General features: G+C 46.8%; 1 protein-coding gene across 4 annotated transcripts; it reads right to left on the reverse strand.

The window, feature by feature from the left end:
• Positions 1-1,533: 1,533 nt before the first annotated feature.
• On the reverse strand, positions 1,534-3,528 carry MID1IP1 (MID1 interacting protein 1). 4 transcript variants are annotated; one of them, XM_053936597.1, is made up of 2 exons: positions 3,144-3,528; positions 1,534-2,763 (listed from the first exon to the last, which is right to left on the reverse strand). In XM_053936597.1, the coding sequence occupies exon 2, from the start codon at positions 2,609-2,611 to the stop codon at positions 2,117-2,119; it is 495 nt and encodes a 164-aa protein (XP_053792572.1). In that variant the 5' UTR covers positions 2,612-2,763; positions 3,144-3,528; the 3' UTR covers positions 1,534-2,116. The 4 variants fall into 4 exon arrangements, with proteins under 4 accessions (XP_053792572.1, XP_053792575.1, XP_053792573.1 ...); XM_053936600.1 differs by having other exon boundaries at positions 1,534-2,766; XM_053936598.1 differs by having other exon boundaries at positions 2,943-3,528.
• Positions 3,529-23,626: the final 20,098 nt, after the last annotated feature.

Here is a 23,626-nt window from a genome sequence, read left to right on the forward strand (position 1 = left end):
CAGAATGCAAAGGGAATGGATGCCATAATCTTGGCTGTGCTGTGCTAATGTAACACTATTTTTCTGACATTACTCATAGTCTAAATCAGCATCACACTGTCTCTTGTGCAACATTTAAACAGTATTGTCTAAACTCATACCGGGAGAAGTTACCAGGAGATCAAAAGGCACACAGGTGAAACTGCATGAGCTGCTTTTGTCTGAGGTTTCGCCTGTGGTTTCCAGCTGATGGAGTGCAGGGCCAGAAGGGAGCCACACAGCAGAACAGGTTCTCCCTCTCAGCCTTGTCTTCAGAACAGAGCTGCACCATCCAGCACAGGGCACTGCACCTTTCACATTGCATTAGTTCGACTGTGGAAAGACTGGCAAGCTGACATGTTAGGAAACCAGGGTAATCCCTCTCCTTGTTCCTGACTTTTTTCCTGGCATCTTCCCAAGAGGGGAGGGGAAGAGGAGCTAAAAACATTACGAAAAGAACAAGCATCGCCAAACTAAAAATTATCCAGCCTTACAAAGCTGTTCCTTACCCCAGAAGGGAAAAACCTTCCAAAATATATATTTTTAAACATAGATTCAGGCCAAGTGTTTTAACATACACAAACATCTGCCAACGAGTACCATGTCTGGAGTGCTCATGCTTTACTACAACATCCTAACAGTTGGGCTGAAAAATAGAGTGCTAAGGAATATCTGAATTTAAACAAAATATCCTTGAAGATAAGAGAAAAATTCTGTTTTTAGAAGAAGAAAAATCCCATACCAACACCACCAAACAAGCCCTAAATTTGATGGCAGTAATACAAAGTGAAATCTCAGTATGTCTGTAACTTGGCATTTCAGTGCCTGAGAAGAAAATTTACATGATGGAAGGACTTACATATTTATTAAACATTTATTCTCGGTTATATATTGTATCACAACCAGCAAGTGCACTTGAATATCAGAACTTCATGTTAGAACACAATATAGACACCCAATTCTGAAGTACTGTACTTCACAAAATGAAAAAAAAAGAGAGAAATAAATCAATACAATCTGGATAACATAAAACCAATTAACTTCTGGTATCTAAGGATTAGAGGAAAGAAATGCAAGAGACTGGGGAGGCAAGTCTGCCAGACCTATTCTGAGGGAGAGAAAAGAGCTCCCCACAGTACATTAAGATACTTCCCGAAAAAAGCAGGAGTCATTCCTAGGCTTTGGTCCAACTTCCATGAATCGCTGCCTGCAGAGTAACCATGACTCGATCTTCTCAGATTTTGTTAAAGAGGCACTGACCTTCAAGCCAACACTCACACAGAGCAACTGCACTGTGCAGCTGGGAACAGCTCACTAAAATTAAGGCCATGTATGGTTAAGTTTAATATGGTAATTCAAACATTTTAGATACGCCAAGTTATCATCACTGCCTAATTGCTTTGATGGAAAAAAAACCAAAACAAAACAAAGCCACAAAACCCCTTCTCTTGCACATACAGATTTCTGCATCTAGTAAGGCAACTCTGAATGTAACATAGAAGAAAAACAGAAGAATTCCAGATGTTAAAAATATCATTTAATTAAAGAAAGATAAATCATACCAAAAGTTTAGGTCACTCTTAGTTAATACATTTGCATTTATTTTAGAATATACTCTACATCTGAGTAAAAAAGTTTTAAATAAACTCCAGTACATGTACAACCATGGGACCCGCCATCTCTCCCACAACAGAGGGATGTTCCTTAGCTCAGAGTTCCCTCCGAGGTGACAGAAACAATTTTGTGCCAGTTTCGTTATGTTCATCGGCTTGAGTGGAGCCTCCTTATCAGCCAGCAATGCCACCACCTCGTCGCATACGGGTTCAGCCTCCCTGCCGAGGCGGGCACAGCGACTGCTCGCCCCGGACCGTACAACGAAAAAACACGGAGGGGGTCAAAATAATTAATAAACTAGTATTGATTAATTTACATTTCTTTCTCTCGCTTGTGCGTTGGTAGAAAACCTGCTGCAGTCTTGGGAGCGCGCAGGGAAGCCCGGGCCCGGGGCGCTGCCCTCGGCCACCGCAGCAGCGGCAGCGCCGGGCGGGGACGCGCCGCTCCCGCCGGGTCGGAGCCCCTTCCCCGCTCCCCCCGGCGCTCACTGCCCCCAGCTGCTGACGCCGATCTCCTGCTTGTATCTGTTGGTGAGGACGTTGGCCTTGCGGGTGAGCTTGGAGAGGACCGAGTGGAGTCCGCTGAGGTGGTAATGGAACTGCTGCTCCAGGTCCTCCTCCCCCTCGCCCTCCTCGGCGGGCCCGCCGCCCAGCTTGTCCTTCTTGCGGGCGGCCTCCTCGCCCGCCGGCGGCTGCACCACGCCCCACTCGATGTCGTTGCGGATGGATTTGAGCAGCATGTAGTGGCTGTACATGTCCCTGCGGGAGAAGTAGGCGCCGGGGTCGCCGGGCGGCAGGGCAGCATCCCGGGGCGGGCACACGGCGCCCGCCGCGTCCAGCTCCTCCAGCAGCAGCGGCACGTCGCGCAGCAGGCTCGGCACCATCACCGTCTGGTCCATGTTGTTGACGGCGCCGATGAAGCGGTTCATGGCGTTGAAGAGGGAGTACTTCTGGCTGTACGAGTCGCAGATCTGCATCATGCTGGCGGCCGGGCAGGCGTGCGCAGCGACGCGGCTCGGACCGGACCGCGAGGCTCCTCCGGCGGCGACTTCTTCCTCCTCCTCCTCCGCGCTAGCGGCACCGGCCGCCCTCCGTCACGGGCTGGGCTCGGCGGCTGCTCGCTATCAGAGTCCTGCTGGGAGACGGTGGCGGAGGCGCCGGGGTTAGAGGCTGCTCTCCCTCTCTCTCCCTCCCCCAGCCCGCCTTCCCGTCCTCCCGTCCCCTCCCGCCAGCGCCTTCTCCTCCCCCCGCCGCTTTATCCCCAGCCCCGTGTCCTTCCTTCAGCCCTCCCCTCTCCGTCCCTTTTCTCACCCTCCGCTCCTCCGCGTGCCCTGCCGGGGCTCGCTGCCGCCGCTCCCCTCCGTACAAAACTAGCCAAAATGCAGAACTTGCCCCGCAACTCCTCCCGGGAACCGGGTGTGGGGGGTGGCCGAGGGGATGGCAGCCCCGCACCGCGCCGGTAATTAAAATTCAAGCGGTCCCCAGCCGCCGTGCCGCGGCGAAGGCACCCACCGTAGCTCGAAGCTGTTCCCCGCCGCCCGTGGCCGCACTCCCATCCCCGGCGCCGTATTTATAGCGCGTATCTTACAACAAGGTGTTCCCCAGTGCCACCCCCCGCGCCGCCACGCCAGATAAAGGCGGCGGGCGGCGGCCACGCCGGCTCCGCCCCTCGTCCCCACCGGGGGAGGGCGACGGGAGCAGAGCCCGCACCGCGGGCATCCCGAGGGGGCCGGGCCGCGCGGGCTTGGCGCTGGCGGCAGAAACTGAGGCCGCGGGGGAGCCGTTCCAGTGCGGCGGCGACTCCCTCGCACCCCAACCCTGGGACAAGGCAGCGGCGGCTGCAGAACGCTCCCCGGCGCCGGTGCCGCCCCGGGCACGGGTCGCAGCGAGGGGCACGGGGACCGAGCGGCGCTGAGGGCGCGCCCGCTCACCGCCGGGCGGGGGAGCCGCGGGCGGGGCCGCGCCGGGGCGGGGCGGGGCGAGTGACTGACAGGTGATTGACAGCCCGTGCCGCGGGACACGCGGGCCCCGCGTGCTGCCCGCGTTCTCCCGGCCCGCCCATTGGCTGCCGGGCGCGCGGCGAGCGTGACACCGGCTCCGCCTCCCCGCGCGCCGCGTGCCCCAGCGCCAGTTGGAGCGGGCGGCCGGGCGGGGAGGGCACGGAGTGTGTGGGCGCCCGGCCAGGCTCGCGTTGCCGCCTCCCAGCACCGCGCCAGGAGCCGCGGCTCCCTCCGCGGCCATCCCGCGCCGCGCCAGCCCGGGGCAGCGCGGGGAGCCCGGGCAGCCCTTGGGCAGCCTTTGTCTGTGTCCCGGCGCGGGGCGGCCGGCATCACCCCACAGCCTCACCTCCGGGCCCAGCCAATCGGCGCGCCGCCGTCCGCGCCCCGCCAATCAGCGAGCCCCGCAGCAGCCAATGGGAAACAAGGGCGCCCCCCCCAACGCCCCCGCCCTGGTAACGGGCGGGTTGGCCGCGAGCGCCGCCGCGGGTCACGTGGGGCCAGGCGGCGCGGGCAGGGGGGGGCGGTTGCCGCGGTAACGGCGGGAGCATCACCGGGCGGGCCGGGGCCGCCGCTGCTCCGGGATGCCGCGTACGAGCAGCCCGGCCTGACAGGGGCCCGGCACCCCGCGCCAGCGCCTGCCCGCCCTGCTCCCCACTGCCTCCGTGGTGCCCGGCTGCCGCCAGGCCCCGGCCCCAAGGCAGGAGGCCGCTTCCCTGGGTGACAAACCAGGGACTGGACCGCGGGCAGCTCGTGCGCCGCAGATACTTGCGGTTGAGCAGTAGCCAGAGATACGGGCTGGTATAAAATTATGAGTTGTTCGCAGATAATTCACTACGAGGAAAAGAAGAAATTATCTCACCGGGCCAGAAAATTGGCCGCGACTTATATTTGCATCTTTATATAGATGCAGTGTGTCGTTAATAGACCATTAACAGTTTTGCTGCCTTTAATTGAAATACAGCCTGCACTAAACGTTCAATAAATTGGAAAAAGCAATAAATCTTTGGAAACTAGACGAATTGTTTTATTGTCCAACTTTTCAAATTAATGTAATTAAACATTTGAACAAATTAAAACTGAAGTCTTTACCTGAGGTTACAACATACTGGCTGGGGAGGAGGAAGAGTTGGCACAAACAACCCAGCTTGGAGCTGCAGAGGGGGGAAGTACGTGAGTTTTCAGTGTGATGGTATTATACGAATTAGGGCCTGAGCAGGAAATTTGTTTCCCAAGAGGTTTAGCCACACATTCTACTTTCAGCTGTAAATGTTTCCTTATTTTAGTAAGGCATGTGCCTCACCCGTTAGGCTGAGACAAATCATATTCAAGCTAAACTTAACAGCATAAGGGAATTGGTTTTTTGTTTGTGTTTTTTTTTACCTTCCTTATGTTCTGATCGATTTTGATATGTGACATAAATGTCCTTGGTACATATAATGTGCATCATGAACACAAGCCTGGGTAGGTTTGATTGCTCTTTGGTTCAAACAAAATAAAGGAGCACATATTCCTTACTCCAGTGGTATGTAATTGACACGGCTGTGCACATGAGAGGAAAATAAACGACACTTTTTCCACTCCTCTTGAGGAAAAGATGGTCTCATTTAAGGCAAAAAAAAAAATTTGTATGCAAGTGGCATTTGTTTGAAATGTGTCCTCTTCAGAGTGATCTGGTTATCGTGGCCATGCAGGCCCTGCAAGGGGAATCAGATGGAAACCCCTTATCATACCCTGAGCAATGAGGAAGTTTGCATGTTTGCTATCTGGCAATTCAAAAAAGTGTAAATGTGTACCTTTGCCCAGCACAGTCCTGGATAAGGCAACATGCAACAGTAGTCTTTATCCAGCACCTCAGCTGGGTGCAGCACTCCTGATGTACAAGCCCAGCAGTGTCAAGTGAAAACACCTTTCTGCTCAAATAAACTTGATTCTGGTATTCAGGAAAGCAGAAGTCACATAAAAGTTACTATATTAGCTAAAAACCTTTAATTTTCCCTGAAATTATGAGGGCTGGCGGTGTTCAGCCCTTTCTGGACAAGAGCCTTCTTTCTTTCTTCTTCCTGAAGAAGATCAGGGATGAGCTATAGCTGTTACTATTTAGCTGTTCCTGTTACTGAGCTATTAATGGCATTAACTGTTTGACTTAGCTGTAAACCAGTCTTTAGCCCCGGGAACACTGAGGTTAGTGCTACAAAGGTTGGCTATAGGAACAGAACTGCTACTGGCCTGTCTCCTCTGGCAGCATTAGCAGCTGTGCAGTGTTTTTCAAGTAAAGACTGATGATTCTGTCAGCTTGAGTGGGTTTTCATACCATTTGCGAGGCCTATCTAATTTCTCTGTTCAGTGGCAACAGGATAACAAACCGTCTTTGTTCACAGTTTTCCCAAGACACGTGCTGGCACGGAAGAGGTGCCACTGGCATGCTGCAGACCAGAAATGGCTACACTTCGGTGGCTATGAAGTTGTTCTGCTGCACAGTGTTTGCAAAATAAGATGAGATCTTGTGCGGGCAAGAAGTGATAAATATGTGCAAATATTTAGTGTTGCATTCTTCAGGCTGGGAGCGCCATTTGGGCCAGCCTTGAAGGGCAACATCTCTTGGGAATTTCACTTCTTCTCATAATCTGTTGTCAATGTGGCATGGCAGATTAGAGTTCAGCCTTGGAAACTGCGAATTCTTTCCTTCTATTCCTATTTGACATACATTTTTGCTCAAACTTGTGAACTGCTCCCATCATTTTAGGGAGCACTACAGATGCAGGCATTTAACACTTTCCCTTTCTGCAAGCGAGTCCAGTTGTACCAAACACTGAACCAGGAAACCCGTCATTTCTCATCCAGAAGGAATGTATGTAAATTTATCATCTTAATTGATGCCTCTCCATGAGGTTCATATAATCAGCCCTTGTAGCTTAACATGCTAATGAACAGGGTAAGTAGAAATCTAATATATTAAAGGAATGCAGACCAATTTGTCTGAGCCCTGCTGAGACCTGCAGTGTAAGTTTTGCAAAGATTTACTCATCTCTCTCCTATCTTTCACTTAGCTGCCTTTTACTTCTCTTTCTGTTGACCCTCTGCAAGTGGAGTGATTCTCCAAAGTGCACAGAAGCCTCTGTGGGGATGTACAGCAGGATCAGGATGATGTTTGGAGGAGGCAATGGTGATGGTAAATCCCATTTCCCTCTGGCACACACACAGATCTGCATGAGACCACACACTGCCAGGAGCAGCACAAGAGCTTTGCATCCTCACATCCTGGCACAGAGCAGCAATGCCTGCTGAAAAGTGTGGGATCCAGCAGGAGATCTGCTGGCAGTGGGATCAGGGAGCAGTGCTGGGCAGGTAGGCAGCTGTCTCAGGCAGCTGAGCTCCTGTGAAGCCCCTCTGAGTTGCCTGGCTGCAGTTTGCTCCCGGGTCTCTCCAGGTCTGTCAAATCCTTTCTTCCTCAGCTTTCCTGGAAATCATTACACACACAGCTTCTATCTGTTTGCCAGTTACTTTGTATTTTCAGGGCCTGGGATCATCTAGCTAGCGCTGTGAGGTCGAAACAGGCTGAATCCTCTTCCTTCTTGAAGGAGATGGTGGGATAAATTCTGCCGCGGACTGTTTGCATGGCATGTGCATAGCATCCCTCTCCGCTATGTCTTGCCAGCCTCATCCATCTTCCCTGGAAGCTGGTCTGAGCAAGCACTGCAGCGTGCAGTGCCCAGGACAGCAGCGGCCCTTTTCAAACGGCTCCTTAGTGCTGCCATAATAAGCCTGATAAATAAAACATGGCTTGCAGACACGGATTTACTGGAGAGGGCTAAGGGGGCTGTAGCTCCCTCATTAGTATCTCCCGGTGCAGCATGTGTGCTCCTCATTATGTGGCACAGTGGCGGTTGTCTAGTCATCCATGATGAGGCTGCAGCCACTCCAAGGATGCACCAGGGATCCCAGGGATTCTTTTTTTTTTTTTTTTTTTTTTTTTTTCTCCTGTGTTAATAGGAATTTAGAAGGGAAAAAAAAAAAAGAAAAAAAGAGCTTGAATATGAAGAGGATGAAGGGGAGAAGATTGCATCTGGGTCTGATTTCTTCCCCCTTGCATCTCTGTAAGTCAGCAGCAAATGCAGAGAAATCCGTATAGCTGTGCTAATATGGGACTGGCATGAGCAGGATTGTGACCTCTGTACTGCACAAACCCCTATTTTGGGTAGCTTTGTTTCTGTTCATTCTAAAATGCTGCTCATAAACTTGTGGCCCAAGTATAAACTTTATCATCTCCCTCAGAGTTTTTGTCTTCTGTTCAAGGGAAAGGAAGCAATTTGGCTGACTTCAAGTCCCCCACAGCTGGGGACTCAGGAATCTGGGTTAATCTGAGCATGGTTTGTGGAGGTTTGATCCAGCTTTTCTTTCTGGCTGTTGCTTAAATCCCTCCTACCTCCCGCATACAACTTGCAACTGCATCATCTTAGTAACCCTGTGACCAAGAGGCATGAGAGTCTCCTCTGAGACTGTAATCTCACTCTAAACAGCTCTCTGGCGGGTGCTCATGAGTGGTGATACATCATGCAATTTTCTCCTTTAGAGGTTTGCGGTGTCATCTCCACCGTGATCCCTGCCCTGCCTGGCCAGTGCTGGCGAGCCAGAGTCCAGGGCCTGCCTGGGAGAGTGTTCCTGGCATGGCTCTGCGTGCGAGGGGTCGTGAACAGTGACAGCAACATCTGCCCCTTCCTCTTTGACTCTTGGCCGCGCTCTGGCAGGAAAGAAACCTGTTTAGGATGGCAGGGGACTTTACTGGTGTAGCAAAGTAATCCTCAATAAGCTCAGGACTTTTCTGTAATGGTATTTAATATGCAGATAGTCAAACGAATGCCACTGTGATATATTTTTATGGACAAATATTATATATTAAGCCCTGATTTATATGTTTGAGCGTAATACCTGGGGCTCTGAAGAGAGCCTTTAATCTCTGTCAGCAAGGCAGCACGCATGCTAAAGCGCCGAGTAAATCTGCACAGGAGTGCTGAACTGAGCGCAGCATATATCAGACTTCTTCCGCCTGATAAAATTAAATACACGAGACCACCTTTCTGTGACATTACCGGGCTGATACGCAGGGGCTGACAGCAGGAAATACCGATCTGTGCTTCCCACTCTGACCTAAACCCTCACCGTTCCTGCTGCATCCCAAGGGTGCCACCTCAAGGCCCCAGAAGCCGTTCCTGGGTGGAGGAAGGTCTCTGTCCGCGACGTTCCCCCTGTCCTTCCATCAGCTCGCTCCCATGTGACCGCCTGGGTGCAGCTGAGGGGGTGCCGGTGCCCCTATTTCCCCTTCATCAGCACGCGTAGTAAGGTGAGCATCGTCTCAGCATGGGGCTCTGCGTTTAATAATCTCACCAGCTCAACTGTTTTTATCTGAATCTCCCTCCTGAACTGATAAATCTAAATTGCACATTTTCTAACCCGCTTCAGCTGAGGGGGGAATCTCGCAGGTATCCTCAGGTGACGCGCGGGCTCTGCCGCGCCTCTCCGGCTCCATCTACTGCACTTTCCTGGGACTGCCGCCCCTTCCCGTCCGCTCCCGCCGGAGCTGCCCCTTCGTCCCGCCGAGCTGGCGGAAAAACGGGAGCTCTGGTTTTGTTTGAAAGGCCCAGAGCTGTCCAGGGGGCCAAACAAATACAATACGCGTTCATGCAGTCCTATAAATGGAAATTCCTCGTTGAAAAGCAGTCACTGATTTTCAGCGCCTGGCTTGCTGCATGAATTCTTCACGAGAAGGAGCAGAACAAAGGTGGCCACCGTCACTGAAGCTTTCCGTGCTGGCCGGTGGAGCCAGAACTGGGGACATGGGAGGACGAGGGGCTGGAGGAGAGCTCTGTGTGGAGAGGAGAGGGCCTGCCTGGGAACAAATCTGCTTGCTGCCAGAAAATGCCAAGAGGAAGAGAATCAGCTTGAATTCTGCTGTCTGATGGGGACTTAGAGGGTGGGACTAGAAGCAGCAGAATTTTCCTGTGAAAGTCCTATCTCTTCATCTTACATTCAGTATTAAGAGAGAAGCTGCTCTGAAAGAATATCCTACTTTTCCTGGCTCTGTAGTTCAGAGCTGACATGGAGGCGTTATGTGTCCTTATTATAAGCACTCCTATTATAGTGTGGTTTTGGCTGGAGGATGCTGTGTGGTTAAAGAGGACTATTACAACCAAAAATAGTACCAGAGCTTCCCGAATGCTATGACTATTATGAATTTGTAGGATTAATATTTAGTTGCTCTACAAAAAGCACCAAAAGCTTTTTGGAAGTCAAAATCAGAACCAAGTAGTGCTAAGGACTGCATATAACTTTTTTTTTTAAATATCTATTCATAGAGCATGTTTCTGTAGGTGATAGATTAACATAAAAATACTGCCAGTTTTTCAGGACTGTAAAATACAAGGTACATCATATATTATTTTTTAATTGAAACTCAGATTATCTGTTTGAAATGAATTTGTTTCAATGGCAAGTAACATATTTTTCCACAGTCCTTGTGAAAACTGGAAATAAGGTAGATTTGGCAGCTTAGCCTATGAAGTTCTGGGGCAAATCTCTAAACCGAAAGACCACAGGGTTTTGTCCTGGCTTTGAGGAAGTTCTGAAAAGAGCTAAATTAAATCCATGCTGTAGCCATATGTGTAATTTTGTTCTACTGTAATAGCTTATAGCTGTCAGTGAATTTCTCTATAGTCCCAGCATTGTGTAAGGGATGACACAAGAGACTGAAGGTTACTCTCTCCAGCAGTAACATGCATTTGTAGCCTTAAAATTATTACAACAGCATTTTTTCTTTTACATGGCTGGAAAGAATCTGTTTTTGCAGTAAATTTGTATTTCAAAGCAGATTTTTGTGTCCATCATTGTCGGTGGTTTACAAGATTTCTCTTCCTTCTCCCCACCACCCTCCCCCCATTTGGGGATATGGGAACAAATGAAATAAACCCTTCATAAAAAATAATTTTGTCCAGGTGGAACATAAATCAGCCAAAAAAATATTATTCTACATGGCAAATAAAAAGCATATGCTGTATTATTTAAAGCACAGCCTCCATATTCACATACAAAATTAATGCTACAGTGGGAGGTAAAACTGATGGAGGCAGACAATGAAAATATTAGGAGTAAAACATCATGCCAGGAACAATTCAAGCAGAGCCACTTGCAGGGTCATGGTCGTATTCCATTTCAAATGGGCATGGAAATACACTGTGGGTTATTCTTCTCCAGAGATGCACACATAATAAGCACCTGCTCCCCGTGTCTACTCTTCCCTTTTAACTGTTGATTTATTGGATGTTTCTGAAAGCTGTGGCCAGGCTTGTGAGGGATATATAACGTGGTGCCTGCAGGAAGGAATGGGAGTGGGCAGACGAGCTGCCACGCTTCCCGTCCCTACTGTGGGGTGAAGGGCTGAGCGGGATTCCCAACAAAAGCTGGCTGCTCCTCAGCTTCCAAGGGAAAGGGCACCTCTGGAAAGTAAATCATAGCCATTGTGCCTGGCTCGCACCTAGGAAAGTCAAAAAATTATAAACTGTGTTCCTTGCCTCAAACTGGAGGAAATGGTGGGTTGAGAGGGAAAACATACAGCATTCAGCAGTCTAAGGCACAAAAAGGGATCTTTGCCATCTCTGGGTATTTGTCCTCCACAGCATCAAGGAAACAATATCTGAGTATAAAACATAATATTGCATATGTTTTAAATAATTTTAAGAAGATAGTGAATCCACCCTTGTTACATGTGTGGGAAGGTACATACCACATACTACTGCTCCCTACTACACTGGAGACAGTATCACCAGCAAATATTTTATTCTCGTCGTGGTTCTCCCTGAGTTGGGAGGGGTTTTCACTCCATTCCTCCTCTGAAGTGGAGCCTCACTAAGTAGGAAATGAACATAATCTTCAGATAATGTTGAAGAGACATTAGCACAAAGAGACTTTGAATTAATATGATGTTTATTCCTTTAAAAAAAAAAGAAAAGCATGCAGAGAATGTTCTTGCTCTCTGCTCTTCTATTTCACTATTTGCTGATATTTTCTTCGCTGCAGCAAGAGTGGAGCTTTGCAACCATGAGGTCTTGAGATATTCTTGTCTTGGTGGCCCTTGAGATATAATGACAGAGCATACTCATTTAGAAACAAAAGAAAGAAAATTATATTTAATTAAAAATGTGAATCAGAAAATGTAGGGCTATTGAGAATCATCCTGAACCGGACATTCTATGTACATGGCTAAAAAAAAGATGCACTGTAGCAACTGGAGTAATTCATGGTTCAGTTCCCCTATGATGGTAAGCAGTTTATTGACCTAGAACTACAAAATCATTCAAAATGACATTTGGCAATGCTGAACTTCTGACACAAATCCCCTGAAGTAAGGAAATGGAGAGGGCAGCCACATTACCTTCAACTGAGCCCTGCTGTATCTTTAAATAGCAGCAGGAGAGGTGCACCTAATTCAGAAAGGTAAAAGAGCAATATAGGAGCAAGAGACTCCAGCATTTTAGCCCTGGCTCTTTCAATGGTCCTGAGTCAGTCACCTCGGGCCAGACATTCAGGTGTTAATCAGCCAGAGTGCAGGCCAGGCTTTACACAGAGCTTCCTGTGCTCATTCCTGAACCCTGGGACCTGACTTACACACCTAAAGAGCATCAAGGTGTTTAAAGACCAAGTCCTGGAGGTGCCTGCTGGGTGCTTTTGAAGAAGGATCCCTGAGGGCTGATCCTACAGGGTCATGGTGGAGCTGTGAGTCCACCCCAGTTACAGCTCTGCTCGTGACACCTCTCAAGGCAAGGCCTGGCTCCTTGTGTGTTGTCACCTGCAAGGAGACACAGCCTTGGCCACTGCATTTGCTTCAAGGACCTCTTGGGGCTTTCTTGCAGCATGAGTGCATGGGCAGGAAGGAAAATCAGCAGACCTTGTCACTTGCCTGGCAGGTTGGTTCCTGGCCAGCAGAGGATTTTTGACTCAGTGTGAACGTTTTTCTTTGACAGGCCTGTTGCAAGGAAAACATGTTTCCCAGCCTGATCTGCACACATGGATCATGTCCGCTCTGCCATGGAACTGGAAGGGGATTTTGGGCACAGAGTTGCCAGAAGGCACAGCCAAACTCTAGAAAGTAAGCACACCTCCCAAAAAGGGGAGATGGGAGTTTACTCTCTGATGTCTTTCAGCTCTAGTTACCTCAAGTGGTCCAGTAATCTCAATTGCTATAAATAACACCACAAATGTTCTTCCACAGAAGCTTCATCTTTTGGCCGATGCCATCCCTTTGAGTGTTAAGACACTGTTGTGCCCAGTTTTTGCTGTAGCCAAATGGGACTAGAAGGAAATCAATAGCCCCATTTTGCCTGTCACTTACTTAAGCTTGATTTGAACCCATGTTTGTAAAGCTGAAAGCTTTTGTAATCCATTGTTGTTGTACCTCCCCCAGCCAGCCCACCTCTGAGAATTTCACATTCCTACATTTTAAGAAGAAATATATTGGACAATCAAAATATGTTTGTTTAGTTTTAATAAGTTTAAATCAACACTTTTTCTGTTATTAAGGCTGTGCCAGAAAGAGACTGCTTTGCAAGGAGACACATCTGCTCAGAGCAAAGACTTCCATAACTCATTCAGAATTATTGGTCATACCCACAATATTAGTGATAAAAATTGATTATCCATTCCCACTTGCTTCACGATCCATAGCTTTTTTTTTTTCATTCTTCTTGTAAGCTGGTTTATACAGAGTGAGGCAGTATTATTTAAATAGCCAAGGACAAGCATGATACAGCTTACTAAAAGCCCACACCAGCAGAAAGCAGGATTTTTTTCATGTTAGTCTTGTCCTGTCCTGAAGGTAGAAATAATGTAGATTTGGCAAGTATCTTGACTTCTTTCAACCCTGAAGACCAAATGCCCTTCTGTCAATGTGTGTGCACTGCCCACTTAGGCTCACTGCTGCCCCTTTATCTCCAAGTGCAAAGTTTGGGACTTGTCATTTAAAGAACAGTATTCTGAGATCCCTAGCTCATTTTGAGACTGCCACCAGCAGCTCATAGAAGGCAAGGGAAAGGGAGAAGGACTGAATATTGCAAGGATAGAGAGAAAAATTAAAGGGAGAGACAAAGCTCGAAGTTTCCGCAAAACTTTCTGAGTGAAAGCTCTGTTTTAAATGTCATGTTTCAGAAGCATGGGCTCAGCTGCTCCCAAGAAGGGTGCCTAAGGCACCTCCAACAGGGTGACATCATGACCATTAGCAGCCAGAGCCTTATGCACTCTCCTGCAGCTACTGGGGAGAGGAGGAACGTTCCTGCCATCAATCCTGTGTTCACCAGCATTGAAAGGACAGAGAAGTTTGGATATCCCCTTCTGATGAAACTGTAAACATTGCAATCTCCAATTTAAGTTGATCCTTGGAGTCTAACAGGTAGATATGGTGGGAGAAGAGAGGTAATCCTTAAATGGTATAATTTGTAGTGTTGCAGTTGTGAGGATGAGTTTATTGACATGACCGTAACTCCCTGTTAAGAGAGTGATTAAACCATGACACTCCCTTACAAAAAAATAGAGAGGGATTTACTGGCCTGCCCAGAGATTTTTTTTTTTTTTTTTACTTAGATCTAAAAGTTTTTTTATATTTGATCCAAAACTGGATCCTGAGGATTCCACCTGTCCTTCTGTAACTCCTTTTAGCATAAATAGGTATTATCTACACACAAGGGAAAAGGGAGAACAGACTCCTAATAAAATTACTTCACACCTTAAATCCATAGGTGGTATCTTCCCTCACAGAGTTAAATACCCAAAGCACAGACTGACATGAGAATGAAAGAAGAGGTGTTTCCACTTGGGACTATTAAATATAAATCTCTTTTTGTTCAGTAAGGGGATGAGACAAGTTTTGCCACTCTGTTGCCGTGTAATCTCTTTTGGAGCGAGGACTGCTTGTCCTGCACGGGATCTCGAGCTCCTTAGGGCAGCTGCAGCGCAAGCCACTGATGCCAGCAGGAGCAATAAGAAAACCAGCCACGTCTACATCCTTAGCGTCCCCTCACCTGCGGTGTTTATGAGCTGCATCCGATCTTTAGGGCGCGATCTCTGCGGCTCGCTGCGCTTTGAAGGAGGCAGGCAGGGCATGCGGAAGGGCAAGGCAGGGATGCGCAGCCCCTCCTCCGCGAGGTGCCCACGGGGACCGGACCCGCGGCCGCGCTGCCAAACCTGGCGCTGCTTTGCCATCTAGTGCCGCGCGTCCGGATTGCAAGAGCCCAGCACCGCACGGGAACCCGGCTTTATGGCCCAGCTGGAATTACCGGAACTTCAGCTTGGCTTGTTTTTGGGGGTTTTTTTCAGCATTAAATCGCATCAATATTTCACGCACCGCAATGGCTGCATAACCGTGTCTGGCAGAAGTGCTGTGTGATTCGTGCGGTCGATAGCAGTGGGAAGGGAATAAATCACTGGTGGCCACATGAGCTGCCTGTGAGGAGGGAAAACCCTTCCCTCACTGATTTGCAGCCGCCTAAAAGTGGATATTTCGTGTCATTTGGATCTCCTGATTTAGGGTTGGAGTTGTGACAGAACCAAAGCTGCTGCAGCACTTTTGCTGCCGCTCATTTTGTTTGGCAAAGGAGGCTGCTTTGAGCTGTGAGGGACACGGTTTACAAGGGAAGGCTTGGGAGCAGAGCCAGGTGAATCCATTTCAGTAGCACCAAGTAATGGATCCGATCAGCTTTGTGGACCCTCCCTCTCACCTGGAAATTGTCCATGAGTAGGTCACTATTTTCTCACATTAACTCATTCTTCTAAATTACTGGGTCAAAAATTTCAGTGAACAGAGGACATCCCTGAAGGATGTGCAGGCAGTTTATTGGGGAGCCCTGGAGTCACAGGAATTATAGCTGGTTGACTGGAAGCACGGGAACACTGTGCTCTCTCACTAAGCCTTTTGGTCCAGACACACAGAGCTTACTCGCATGTATGAATTTCTGATTTACTCTCGGAAATAATTCTCCCCTGTTCATTTAGAGAGTGCTGTGTCTACAAACTTCGGGGCTATGACATTTTTAAGACCATAACTAGATATGAAAAAATGCCTGAGATGCAAATCCAACCTAATTTCCCATCAAGTACAAATTAATATTTACTGAACCTTTTCATTTTAGGTTTAATTTCAACAAATTCTAGTCACCTCTGAAATAGAGAGGGCATAGATAAGTGAGTTTGGCTGCCTCACAATCAGTTCCCAGCATGTAGAACTAAAAGGTCTCATGCTTCATGAACTGAATTTAACAGGGACAGGTCTGGACTTTGAATACCATTTCCTTAAAGAAGAAAAAACCCAATATTTTTGTTGGCAACCAGTTTCCAGAGGAGTTTTAGGAATAATTTCAGGTTTTGTTATGTAAAACTTCCTTCACCAGTTGGATCCACACAAACTTCTTTACAGGCCTAAGGAATTGTCATAGGGAGGAGCTGGCATTGCTTGGGTAAAGGACAAGCACATAAGTGTGCCAAGCAGCTTAAAAAGCTGATAATGATGAGGCAAAGCAAAAGGAGACTGAGTTAAGCTGGAGACTGAGACAATCAGAAAGGGTGAAGACAACAATAATGAACTAATGAGCTGTTTTCAAAATGCCTCTCCTGCTGCACAGGAAAACAGGGCAACAGATGTGCCACCACAAAGAAAACTTGGCAGGTTTCAGGTAAAGCCATGCCACACCCTGTAGGCTTGGTGAGCTATGAATAATACCAAAGTTTCATTTCACATGCTAGCACAGGCTATATTGTCATCTACAATTCAAATCTTTACCTAGGGGTTATTGGGTTTGCTATCAAGAGAGAATAACAAAGAGGTGTTTGAAGACAAGATCCAGCGAGACCTGGTTTTCTGCAGATCCACGGCTGAAGGCTGAGCACCTAAGAGGAATTTGTACTGTGTAATAGCAGTCATGCCCACACTGTAGCCTTTCCCTCAGCTGGGAATATTAATAAGGTCTTTTCCATCCACCTTCCTGCTTTCATGCACCCCACAGGAAATGTCTGTCTTAGACATCTTTGGCCCTCTGTCACATTTGGTTAAATTGGGTGGTAAGTTTAAAAACTGTTGAGGTTACCTGGACTCAAAATCAACAAATGGCTTGAATTAGTCTGTTTTCCTTCACAAACTCTAGTTATTCAACACAGAGTCGGAGGGATAAAGGCTTCAGCCTTTAAAAAGGGATTCTATTGCAGCAGAAAGGATGACCTTTTCTAAGCCTGGCAAGCATTTCCGTCATTATCAACAATCATGACTAATAAAGTTATAAAAATAACAGCTGAGCTTTTATGTAATAGCTTACATCTCAAAGTGCTTTTCAGCTTATTTTCTGCTTTCAGAGTAATTCTCTCAAAATTCATTGCATTTTTTGCAGTGTTGCTATAGCCCAGTCCCTTCTTGGATAGGACAAAGACAATAATGGATTGCAGCCCACTGCACGTCAGTGGAGGGAGAGGAAATTTTAGGCAGAGACATTCAGATAGATTCCTGCTTGTTCATAAAATGTCAGGGTTTCTTTCATATTAAAGCAAGGAAGATAGGACTTAGATAGGAGATGTCTTATTCAGTGGTTTTTTGGTTTTTTTGGGGTTTTTTTTGGGTTTTTTTTTGTGTGTTTTTATTTTTTTTTTTTTGTTTTGTTTTGGTTTTGGTTTTGTTTTTTTTTTTTTGCTAGACTGGGCAAACTGTGAATCTCATTGTAGGTGAGACATCCCAAAGCCAATCTCCCATCAATACAAGGAGCTGGGTTTGGATCAGAGTTGTACTGTTAGTACAGGAGCACAGCACTATTGATTTTATGAGATTTACAGTGACGTGTGATCTCACAGATCCTAAAACATCCAGAGCACACACCAGATAATGCCTCAGGTCCAAACTGAGTAAATGCCTCTCTTCTGAGGACTTGAATGCCAAAGATGTGTTCAAAGGCAGAGAACAGGCCATTGAAAATCTTTTGAAAGGATTGCTGCTGAGCTGTGGTTCTGTTTAACTTTTGGAGCAGGATATTTGCTTGTATTCTTACAAAAATGTGAGCTGTGGAGTCTCTGCATGTATTAGGATATGCATACAAAGAGACAGAGAGGAAAAATTACTGAATACTTTATACTCTACAGATTCTAAAATAGGTGGTAGTTACACATTGAGGGGAGGCTGAACTTGCCTGCTATCAGCACAGAGACTATGTGCCATTTAGAAAACATGCAGAAAGGGTACTATAACACTTATTCATTAATCTTTGCAGTATCTAATTAAAGTATTATTATTATTGTTATTGTTGCTCTTTTTCTCCCAGTGAGTGTGCAGAGAGAATGACTAAATAATTTGGAGAGACAAAACGTGATTGGGAAAGAAAAGATTTCTAAGCACTTCATTTCCTTCCATCTTGTTCCCTCCAGAAAGGAGAATAAAATGCCATGGTTTCTGCACAGAACTTTGGGCAGGAGACAGGCAGCAAATAATTAAGAATTATTTTCTGACAGCTCAGCTTAGGTATTCCCTGTGTGCCAGTGAAGGTAGGAGGGGGCTGCACGGAGCCAGTGTTTGGCCACTGACCCGAACTGTGCCAGAGGGTCGATGCCAAGCTCGGCTAAAGTCCAACAGATGGGCATGAACAGCAAAGGGTCGTGGGGCTGTAGAAGGGTCAAACCTCAATGACCTTTAGAGGTAGAAAGGAGTGGCACACCTTTGGCTTTCTTTGGGTTCATATGAATGCAAGTTAGTGGCATGAGCCAAATCCATCTCCCCCTGAGTGAGACACAAGAACAGCCAGGAGATGCTGGAGCAGCCCCAGGTACAGCCTGCACCAGGTGCTGCTGCTGCACCAGCTGTGATGGAGCTGATGGATCAATGGGATGGGATCCTGAGTAACCAGCCCTGCATCCAAATGCTCCCCTTTGAGCCATCTTGGATGGCTCCTTTAAAGCTCCTTAGAGCTACAGAAGCTCAGGAGTTTTTTATTTTTGTTTTTGTGGTTTTTTTTTTTTGGTTGTTTTTTTTTTTTAATGAAATAATGGATGTGGGTGGAGGTGGAATTGAGATGATAGAAGGATAAACTACACTGAGGTATCCTTCTCTACCTTGGTTGATGCAATCAGCACAGAGAGCTAAACTGAGGCCCAACACTTCAGAGAGATAAAGACAGATAAGGAAAGGACTGAAGCACTTTTCAGAAGGGCTGAACCACTTTTCCATGTCAGTAATGCTGTGTCAGGAATGCTCTTTGATTATTTTTCCCTCCAAAATAACAATATGTGAAGTTGTAGGAAGAATGTTTGGTAGGAAACACCATTTGTGTGTAAAGCTACTTCTAGAAGTTCTGTAAATGAGCTTTTCAAGTAACTTACAGAGGCGTGAGGTCAATTTCCATCGAATTTTAATGGGATTTGTGCATCTGTTATTTCAGTCTTGAACAAAATTCTAAAACTGTTGGTTTTCACAGGACCATTGCTTAACTGCCCTCTTTGTACTGTAGTAAAAAACATCAAAGTCCTTTAAATACAAATCAATATAATGGACAAAATTACCATTTGAAAATTGTAGGCTACTATAGTAATTTAAAGAAAACATTCTTAATCTTGCTAATCCCTATTCAAATAAATCCAACAACTACTTTAAGAGGCATATAATGATCTAATGTACTCAGCCAGCTCTGTGTCTCCTTGAATAACTCAAGGGGAAAAACAAAACAAAATTCCAGCCAATAGCCAGATGGGGTTATGGCACAACTTAGTAAATTAAAGAAAGATGAGAGACAGATGGAGGCCTTTTCAGAAGTCAGATTTTGGTAGTTGGAAAGGACAGTGATAAAATCCCAGCAGATTGGACTTAAAAAAGCTGTGGATAACGTGTGGTCACAGCCTGACATGGAAAGTCTGTAAACTGTTTGCGTAACTCCACAGATCTCCTGTGCCTCAGATATAATTATTTCTCAGGAACATTGCTGGGGTATTTGGCCATGAGCAGTGCTGGGACACTCGGGATCCGTGAGGAGCAGCATCAGGAGGGGTTTCACAGCCCTGATCTGAGCCCCTCAGTCAGCTACCTCGAGGTGAGGAGCCCTCACTTGACTGCTTTTCAGGGCAGACCCAGAGGTCCTTCTCCCTGTCCACCCCGGAACTTCCAGGCTATTTTCTCTCCATTTCAATGTCAGTGAGCAGAGTCACTGCAAAGTGCTTTCCCACACTCCCCCTTCCACTCCTTCCTTTTCAGCATCGTGGGAAATACTGTGCCCACACTTTTCATGAATATTCCCTAAATGACTGAATGTTCGTGTGGGGGGATCAGTTACACCATCCTGTACTTTGAGGGTTTGTTGTTGTTACAGTATTTCCTCTTTGGCTGCATTTCTTTCCCTGCTCTCCCCTTTTTGCTGGAGGTGCAGCACATTAGGCTTTATTGTGTTCACATGGGAGGCTTCTTCTTTCTCCAAATCATTTGTATCTCATCAAGCTGAACACACTGACAATTACCAGGTGGAATGCAGGCTGCTCTTTTGAATTGACATAATTTTCCATCCAGACTTTTAACTTGCTAACAAAGGCACTCACGGTTACCTGCCAAGGTACTACTCCCCGTCTTTCCCTTTTCTGTAATGTAGTGATTTAGGTGCAATTTATATTAGGATGCCACAGAGTGAGGGGATGGCCATCACAAGAATGTACAGTGACCTACATGACCTGGCACATCTTCCCAAACTGGTTCCCATCCTGCTGGGCCTCATGTGAAGTCCATTACAGGCCATAGGTACTCAAGCCTGTATTTCTCGAGGTGGGTGACACACCACCTCTCCCCTCTTTAGTTCTCCCTGTGGACATCTTGTTCTTTTTCTTTTTTTTTCAGATTAGCAGCTTTCCAAAGGCAGAGGCACTTGATCATCCTCTCAGCTTCACCAAGCATGTTAAGTCTGTGCTGCACATCAACAGATGTCACACTGTTTGATGGATTATAGTTTAAGAGCAAAAACATGGCCATGCTAATGAAAGAGACACTCGTGAAGGTGGGAACTACAGACCATGGAACATTTTGTAGTCGTTGACACAGCCTTGCAAAGTCCTATTATTTATTTACAGCTGCATTTTGCCCTGTAGCATGAGCCTGATTGTAGTGGTAGGAGGGTGAAGGAGGAGAAATACTGATGATGCTTGTAAATGGTTCAGGTCCTCGCTGTCTCAGAACAACACAGTGGGTAAGGTTGGAAGGCACCATGTCCACTGCTCTAGCTGTGATAATGACTCTGTATCTGAGCAATGCACTCTCTTTGGCAAGTGGTTTGAGTTGAGGTGTGAACAGACTGACCTACTTCAACCTCCTTTGCAATTTCTGGATTTCCCTGTTTATCCCTTTCATTGTCAGCTTGTTCACTGTTGCTTATAATCAGCAGGCTTTGCTGGCTTTGTGGTTGGTTTCTCCAGACACAATTAAATCGTCTGCGATTGACATCTGGCTCTGCTGAGGTTTGGGTTGCATCTTCTTGGCTGCCTCAATGTCCTCCTTGATTTGGGATTCTGATCACTGCCTGCCCGGGCATGGCACATCATCAATGGGCGCTTTCATTCCTGAGGACTCCCTTGTGCCTACAATAAGGCAGTGAAGTGTTTCTGGCTCTCACAGCACTCCGGAAGGTTATTTCAAGACAGCCTCAGCTGTTGTGCCTGTTGTTCATGCTGGAGCCTCCAGCAGGACTGCATCAAGCTATAGGAATTTCTAAGGGTCCCCATTCTTTTGCAGGAGGGCCATGAGCTCACCAGGGCTGATGTCTTCACCTTCACACCCAGCCAGAAGTCTCATTTGGAGTGTCCCTTGGTCCTTCAGTGGCTGATAAAATTTTGACAAAAAACTGATTCATGGAAGAATTTGGTTTCTTCCTGCTCTCTGTGATGTTGCTAAAGGGTCAAAGTAAGACCTGGTATCTCTCCTGTGCCCCTTCTCTCCTCTGCTGTTTCTTATGGTTTAGCCCAAACTGACAACTGAGCCCCAGGCAGTCTCTTACTCACTCCCCCACCAGTGGCATGGGAGAGAGAATCAGAGGAGTAAAAGTTAGAAAACTCATGGATTGAGATACAGACAGTTTAACAGCAAAAGCCTTCTGTGCCAGGAAAGCAAACCAAGGATTTCATGCACCACTTCCCATGGCTGGGCAGGTGTTCAGCCATGCCCAGGACAGCAGAGCTCCATCACATGTAACGGTGACTTCAGGAGAAAAAGAACATCACTTCAAACATGTCCCCCTTCCTTCTTCCTCAGCTCTATGTGCTGATCATGATGCCATATGGTATGTCCTATGTGACATCCCTCTGGTCACTTGAGGTCAGCTGTCCCTGCTGTGTCTCCTCCCAGTGTCACATGCACCTGCAGCCCCCTTGCCAGTGTGTCAGTACAGGAAGCAGAAAAGGCCTTGATACTGTGCAAGTGCTGCTCAGCAACGACAGAAACACCTCTGTATTATAAACACTGTTTTCAGCAAATCAAAAGCACTGCCCCATACCAGCCACTCTGAAGAAATTTAACCCTACCCCAGCCCAAACCAGCACACTGTTACGGAGCTTTCTCTCATTTCATATGTTACAAGCTGTGCTATCTGCACTCATTGATTGCAATGCTTCTTTTAATCCCTTAATTTCAGGTTTGTGAAACATTGCAGGTGGTGACAAGAACAGAGTTCATCTTTTCCATGACATACCCTTGTGTTCCTGGTGAACAGCCCTGTGCCTTTCCAATGGATGCAGTTGGCCCCTTGCTCCTGGGAAGAATTTTTGCTTTTTATTGTTGTATCATTTGGTGATGTGCACCCTCTGGATCTAGGGCCTAACAGCTCAGGTATATTCAGTCTTACAGCCTACAGCTTTTCTTTGTCAAGTTCATTGACTTTAGTGGATTAAATGACAGGCACCCAATCTAGAGATGTCGCTTATGGGAAAGTTTGGCATGGCCAACTTTAATCTCCATACTAAATTTCCTGAATTTTGTGATCCCCTGCTTGCTTGGCCATGGTCAGCTATGACTGTCACTAGATGTTTTCACAAGTGAGAGTCTTAAAAGTTAACAGATGGTCTTCTTACTGTGCTTCAAGATGCTCCTATCTTTCCTGTAAAGACCCACCACATTTGACTTTCACCTCCCAGTTTTTCCCATTTTGAGCTTCTTGTGATTCTTTCTGGTTGGAAGCTCTTCAAAGTATTCATCCAATCTGTCTTGTTATCACTCCTTGTAGGAAAGGATTCCCCCTTTCCCCTGGGTTTTTTATGCACTTTCCCTCTGTCTGCTTTACTCTGTTGTTTCCAGCCACATGCTTTTTGATGCTTTTTAGACACCACGTTACAGATGTGTTCGTTCATTTCTGCTTTGCCCAGTGTGATCTCTGCACCCACGCAGAGGCTGCCATGTATCTTATATAGAAAATATTCTATAGCCCAACAAGAGACATTCTGCACGCCTGTAGGATGCTAAGCAAAATGTGTCAAGAGCTGATCAGTTTGAAGTTATGGGGTTTCTTTAATATGCCAGACTAACAAGGCTAATTATTTCTTTTAAGTCTGCTTTAAATATGTAGGATTTTTTTTTAATCTCTGACTTCTTATGCAGAACATTGATCTTTGGTAGATCATTTATGTAAAATGTATAATTTCCAAAGTAATGTTCTTCCCTTCTTACCCTCACTCTCAGCTCTCAACTCCCACCACTAAAACCAACAAAAAGTGGCACTGACTGCTCTTTCCCATTTTCCTACCAAGAAGCAGGCCTTTATCTGATTTATTTTTCATGGCATGCTTCCATGTTCCCTATATTTAATCTTTTACACTCGGCTGATCTGTAGTAAGATTTCTAAAGTAAACAAAGTAAATTCATACAGCACACAGCCCTCCAACAGCACTGTGCTCTAGGCTGAGTGTATTTTGGAGCTTCCCAGCTCCATGTTCAAAGCACTACCAAAGTCAGCTGGAAACTCGGTGCCCCAC

Source organism: Vidua chalybeata, chromosome 2 (assembly GCF_026979565.1).
Source record: "Vidua chalybeata isolate OUT-0048 chromosome 2, bVidCha1 merged haplotype, whole genome shotgun sequence".
Taxonomy (NCBI): domain Eukaryota; kingdom Metazoa; phylum Chordata; class Aves; order Passeriformes; family Viduidae; genus Vidua; species Vidua chalybeata.